This window comes from Asterias amurensis, chromosome 6, assembly GCF_032118995.1.
Source record: "Asterias amurensis chromosome 6, ASM3211899v1".
Lineage (NCBI taxonomy): Eukaryota > Metazoa > Echinodermata > Asteroidea > Forcipulatida > Asteriidae > Asterias > Asterias amurensis.
In genome coordinates, this window is record NC_092653.1 from 6,077,884 (window position 1) to 6,084,180 (window position 6,297).

The following is a 6,297-nucleotide window of genomic DNA, read 5'->3' on the forward strand; positions in this document are numbered from 1 at the left end:
AAATTGGATGTTTGTTTAAACAGTGTACTTTATTAACAACAAATACATTCTCTTTTATATTCCTAAACATTTTGTACAAAAAAAATATTTCTATTTACATGTTTCCTGAAGACATTACACAGCGAGCGAAATGCACAGAATAGATTTGCATTTTATTGTATACTCGAATGGACATTATTAATTAGCTTTGTAAGTGGTTACACTTTAAGGCAGGGTGTACTTTTGTTAATTACTCTTCAAGTTGACGACTATAAGAACTTACTTGGTAAAGAGCGCACTGGAGAGCTTTTTGACAATTGCCAAAAGGATACACTAGGATGCCATTATCCCTCGCTTTGCCTCGAACACTTGACCCTCTTATGACTTATTAGGGTGGTTTAGCTGCACACTCCGCGAGCAATGTGAACATGAACGTCAACAAATTGTGTAGTAAAAATCTGAAGTTTTTAGCACGCGTGAAGTTACCATTTTTCCTGTCAGGTACGTATGTGCGGGCAGACGTCATATGTGAGCATGCAATAAGCCCACAGTTGTGACGTCATCTAGAAACAACACAATTTTGTTCTGTTCAGGTTCACGTGTTTGCTCGCGTAACATGCAGCTTAACCTCGCTCGCTATTGAGTAAGCAAAGTTAAGCTAGTTCTGGAGTGGTTCTAAATGACTACAATATTTAAAGAGGAAGCAAACATTGAATGGTTGCATCGATTGTCAAGACCTGACTGTAGACTTATTGAAACTTTCATTTTATATTTTATTAATATCAATTATTACCTTGTACTTTAACACTTGTATTTTTACAACTTTTATGTGAACATAATATAAGAATTGAAATTATTAACAATTTACACTTCAGTGAATTGAAATCTCAACTGGTAATGTTATGGAAGAAATCAATACAAATAGTTGGACGGAATATTTGTTTGTTTTAAATCTGTGAGGGTACCCAGCACACACCAAAAACCCACATCATTTTACAAAGTAAGAAAAGTACTGAAATGCTTGCACAGTGTTATGAAAAAAATCAATTCTGACAGAGTGACAATTAACCTACTTTTATGAATGGTTTCAGTTAGAAGTGATCAAGGGCCAACTTCATGATCTCGGTAAAAAGGCAAATTTCATTTTCTTGAATAGTTTGCTCAATGTTAATATTCCCCTCTTTTGATTTGCAAGTGCATTTGTGCAGGTTTGATGTACATGTCAAGCCTGGAATTGCACGCAGGCATCGGAGGCCATAGCCTGTGGTGCACCTGGTCTTGGCCTTTGTGCCCTTCAAAAGTTTCTCATTTACTTTTAAGATTTTAATGGAAGTGGCCTTGAAGAGCAAAATGAAAAAGGTCTTGCCCTTTCAACGTTCAAAAATGAAATTCCAGGTCTGACATGTTTACAATGTTTGACTGGCTCTCCACTCAATTTTGTTCTGCAAGTGTTTTTTTAAGAAATGTGAAATTTCCTCACAAATCCAGGATAAGTATTTATGTACTTTTGAGTGGTAATCCAAGGGTTCAACTTGAAGGAGGTTAAGCTTGGCACTTATTTTTATCAATGAATCTGGCCCTGATCATCATACGGAGATAAATATCAAATTAATGCTAATATAAGACATCTCAGAACTTCTTGATGTTGATGCTCTGTCTGAGACCCATGCACTTGACGTTGTCGATGTGGACGGACTTTGACTTGACGTCAATGTCTTCCTCTAGTGTCTGCTGCTGACGGATCAAGCCCTTCAGTTGATCCTGAGCGCCGGCAAGCGTCTGCTGGAGCTGGGAAACGCTGGAGTCGATCTCAGCAACCTCGTTGATGAGGCGGTACTGAACGGGGTCGCGGCACAGCTCCACATTGGGTCTGTTTGTGCGGGCATCCAGACGGGTCTGAGACAGCATCATGGGACCACGCTTGTCCTGAATGGCCTTGGTCAGCCTCTGGATGTTCTTCTCCATCTCATCGATTTGGCCGAAGATCTGAAGACAAAAAGAAACAAAACTATACAGTAAATACCGTGAAGTGTGTTCTGTAGCAGTCTTAACCTCAAATTCTAAATAACAAAAATTATAACAACTAGGTTTTATTGGGTGCGTTCGATTAGCTTCCCCATGTCGACCCCGCGGTGCTCATCCGGGTGAGCCCCTGACAAGAGCTAAACAAACGATCACACTGGCCCTCTCATGGTGACGTCATGCACCTTGGGCCAGCCCAAAGTGACCCGTTCCACAAGCAGGGCACTGGGGGCTGACCCGGGTGAGCCCCTGGAATGACGTCAAAGCTATTCTAACGTACTGGGGGCAGACCGGGGTCAACCAAGGGAAGCTAACCGAACGCACCCATAGAATGCTTTAACTACAAGCATCCCAAGGCGCTTATCATTATTTATAAATAAGGTTTTTGAATTACATGTATAAGAGTCTAAAAGGTGCTTTGGCGCATTCAGCAGCCACTGCCAGAAATGCCGGGGCAAACCCCTCCTAGCGACGAGTATAACTGGGTTTACACAAAACACAGGACCAACGGCTTTCTGCCCTGTCCAAAAGATGGACCCTTCAAACCAGTGTACTCTGCTTGTCTTTAGGAAAATGTGTACTCGACCCGGTGTTCGAAAAGTTTCGCAGATAATCCAGCAAACCCGCTCTCTAACATTAGCACAACGTACCTTAGAGAGATGTGTCTCCAGTTCGCTCTTAGTCATTTCGGTCTCGTCGATGCGCTTCTTGAAGGCGAGGTTGGTGTCGCTGACTTGTTTATTCATGTCGTCCTTTGTGGTGTCCAGCAAGCTGTCGATCACAGCGCGTAGATCCACGGCATTCTTGCGATCTCTCTCGGTCTTCAGGATGTTCTCATTGGTAAATTGCTGCCAGTCTTCTGGGGTCACAGAGCTAATACAAAAAAAAGAGTCAAAGATAAAGAGACTGATAAAACTAAGTCTTGTCTCTCTTGACCTATTTGGATTCGATACAATAATCTAACAATAACCAACATGGGGAAAATTACTAGTTAAGTTTGAAATAGTTTGGGTTAGAATGAAGGAAAACAAAAGAAAATCAATCCCAAAGTTTTTTTTTTCTCACAAGAAACTAAATTTCGAAACTCCCTCAGGCCTCAGCCATTAGATTTTTTTCCCCCATAAGTATAAAAAATAACAATGGACATCACCTAGATAAGGACATGTTCCTAAAACTTGTTACCCTTCAAATCATAAGTTCAATATTTAATCTATTTTTAGCTTTGACTCCTCACTTGCACAGCATTTTTAGTGCGCAGCTTTTTAAATGTTACTGATAACTGAGAGAAAAGATTATGCCAACTACAACTAGCAACCAGGTCCTTATTTCATAGTGCTGCTTATATTAAACACGTTAGTGAATTAGCAAGAAAATTAGGCGACCAGCTTGCACAATCACCATGGAGAATGTGAACTTGCATTGTGACGTCGTTGATCATTTTCGTGCAGTAAGCACTTGAAGGTAAGCATGCCTTTTCGTGTGCTAACAGGCTCTATGATTTGGGCCTGGCTTGAATTGGAGAAACTTTGGATCAATTTCTTATTGATAATATTGAAGAACAGCGATGGCATACGTACTTGCTTTCAATTTTAGCAGCCCCTGATTTGAAAGTGAGCTCCGGGTGATCGTCTCTGAGCTCCCTACAGTCCTGATCGATGTCCAGGGCATCAAACTTATCGGTCAGGTCCTTCTCCAGAGTGTAGCGACGTGACCTCATGATCCTGATCTGCTCTGTAGTCTGGTCTAGGGTGCGTTGGAGTAGAGCCATAACACCTTGAATGGTCTCACGCTCCTTCAGGAGGTTCCGCTCCACGTCGTCATGGACGAGATCGATGGCTTCACGTCCCTCCCTAGAACAAAATAATAATATCATACAGGTTGGTAAGATTGAGAAGAAGAAAAAATGTTCACAGACTTGGATGGTGGGAGACCTTCTTTGAAATAGTTTTGCTTAAAATGCTATAGATTTTTGGAAAGGAGTAAAACCCGATGTTTGAAAACAGTGAAAACAATTTTTGGGGTTTTCACTGTTTTCCCATGACTCTGATGACCGGTTGAGCTTTAAAAAATGTTTGTTTGATTCCGGCAGAGTAGCAGAATAACAAATTAAAGTCAGCTATTGGTAGCCTCAAATTGAAAGGCGAAAGGAGAGGGCAGAAAACAGTTGGGAGCATGGCTCAAAAACTCAGCAGGCCTTGATTGCCCTGATTCTCGGTGATTTTGCCCATTTGCAAAGTTCCAATACAAATTCATATATTTCCTCAAAGGAGTGCCGGCTGCCCTTCACCAGGGGGCAATTGCTGTGCCCCCTTCAAGAGCAAAGTTCAAGGCCTGACACAGTAACAAGTTTCTTGACTTATTATGGCCTACAAGGACTTGGGTTAATTTACCTGTAGAGTAGACATTGATTGGCGATTGCTAGAGGTTCTCTGCATGCTTCTAGTGCATTAGCTAGTCTGGTTTTATAAGCAAGTAACATGTCAATCTCTTTCTTAGTGTCGTCCAGTTTTCTGTTGAGTTCCTCTTTCCAAAATGTGACATCATGGACTCTTTGCTCTAAAAGAAAAAATACATAAATAAATAAATAAACAAAGTTTCGTTGGGAATCCTTGTTGAGGATTATGAATTCATTCCCATTTACTCAAAATATTTTTAAAGGTAAAGTATACCTTTGGTTTATTGAACCGATTGATTGTTTTAATCCTATAAATTTTGATAAATAAAATTAATCAACCTGTGAAAATTTTATCTCAAAATGTTGATGTGTCTTTTGAGATATTGTCAAAAAAAGTGGAGCAGTCATGCAGAAAGTGTTTCTAAGATTGAAATGTTTCTGAATCCCTCTCTCTAAAACCACATTCCTTTCAAGGGAATAATTTCTTCACAGAAAGAAACAAAACATGTGACCCGTACCGAATTTCTTGTTGACATCTCTCTGCGTTCTCTTCGTCACCTCTTCCGTCTCATCAATAAGTCGATCACTCTCGTCAATCAGACGTTCAGCGCTTGCTCGTTGCTTCTCGGCATTGTTGTAGTTGGTCTTGTTGGAGTACGCCCACTCTTGGTGCGTAAACTTTGGTGGGGCGCTGATCAGTTTAGCCATTGTTATTGGAATGTCTTGGACTTTGATGCTTGAATTATCTGAAGGAAGACAAGTGAAGAAAAACAGAAGTTAAAGTCTGATCTAAAAAAAATGGGTCGCACTGAAAACCGACAACTCACGACCCCTCACGACAACTCAAATAAAACAATGTAAAAAACTAAAAAGCATATTATATTGATAAATGGATCTTGGTTTTTTTACACAAGTCATTTTAAATTGATATGATCATCAACCTGTGTCTGTGAAGAGAAGGTTAGGTTTTATAAATACATAAAAGTATTCCCCACGACTGATGACATTGTCCTAAACTTCTAAAGTGTTACTAAAAAAAAAGGAAATTACATTCAATTTCAAGATGCTCAATTACTACAAAACAAACAAACAAACAAATAATATATTTTGTAGTTACCAATAATGACATAAAGGGAAGCTTTCCGCTATCATTATCTTCAACCCCCGTAAGTTTAACTACAATAAATATAAATCTATGGACTTTTTGAAAAAATACCCAAATCCTTTCATAAAAACAAACCCCTAGAAATCTTGACTTAACAGTTAGATGTTCATGTCTAATCTAAATAGTAATAGTATACAAACTTTGACAGAACTGATGATTGATAGTCAGTTTGGATCAGTTTGATAGTCACTGCTGCAGTGTCAGTCAGTGGCTCAGCAGTGCACTAGCTTACTTTATGACACACGACGACATGATATGCTTTTAGTGAATACTTTATTTAGGACCGTGATAGAGATGATCACGACGAGAATCATCAGAAAATGTGTTGTTACACCGACGACAAATTTACAAGAAAATATCGTGACGACAAACACATCAATTGAAACACGGTAAAACAGGGTCTTACCTCGACTCAGTGGAATTCTTTTCTTCCAGTAATCAGGATAGGATGCAAACTTTGTACTTGCAAAGAGGGAGTTGTCTCAGGTTGGTTTATGAAGCTTCGTGTACTTACTAAAAAATGAACCTGTATTTTGTAATGTTTACTGTGCGCATACTCTGTGCACAAAAATCCCATATAACCATGTGTGCGTGCATAGCAACGAGATCAATCTATTCAATAATAAAGGGGAAACTGTTGGGACAATAAAAAGAAGAAAGCATCTAAAATCACTTTTGCTTCATAATTTAGTTTCAAAACAACTTTATAAGAGTATTTTGTTTATTTTTTGTATCT

General features: G+C 39.3%; 1 protein-coding gene across 1 annotated transcript; it reads right to left on the reverse strand.

Moving 5' to 3' along the window:
* Window positions 1-257: 257 nt before the first annotated feature.
* Window positions 258-6,126, reverse strand: LOC139938646 (tektin-1-like). Its single transcript, XM_071934253.1, has 6 exons — window positions 5,968-6,126; window positions 4,915-5,142; window positions 4,392-4,557; window positions 3,579-3,851; window positions 2,652-2,874; window positions 258-1,965 (listed from the first exon to the last, which is right to left on the reverse strand). The coding sequence occupies exons 2-6, from the start codon at window positions 5,102-5,104 to the stop codon at window positions 1,609-1,611; spliced, it is 1,209 nt and encodes a 402-aa protein (XP_071790354.1). The 5' UTR covers window positions 5,105-5,142; window positions 5,968-6,126; the 3' UTR covers window positions 258-1,608.
* Between the last annotated feature and the right edge of the window lie 171 nt (window positions 6,127-6,297).

Bases quoted from the DNA above. Each gene is read 5' to 3' on its own strand.
- LOC139938646 (XM_071934253.1), bottom strand. From the start codon at position 5,104: ATGGCTAAACTGATCAGCGCCCCACCAAAGTTTACGCACCAAGAGTGG. The intron at 4,558-4,914 runs GTACGGGTCACA...TTTTTCTTTTAG, and splicing joins AGATGTCAACAAGAAATTCG to AGCAAAGAGTCCATGATGTC. The intron at 1,966-2,651 runs GTACGTTGTGCT...TTTTGTCTTCAG, and splicing joins TGGAGACACATCTCTCTAAG to ATCTTCGGCCAAATCGATGA.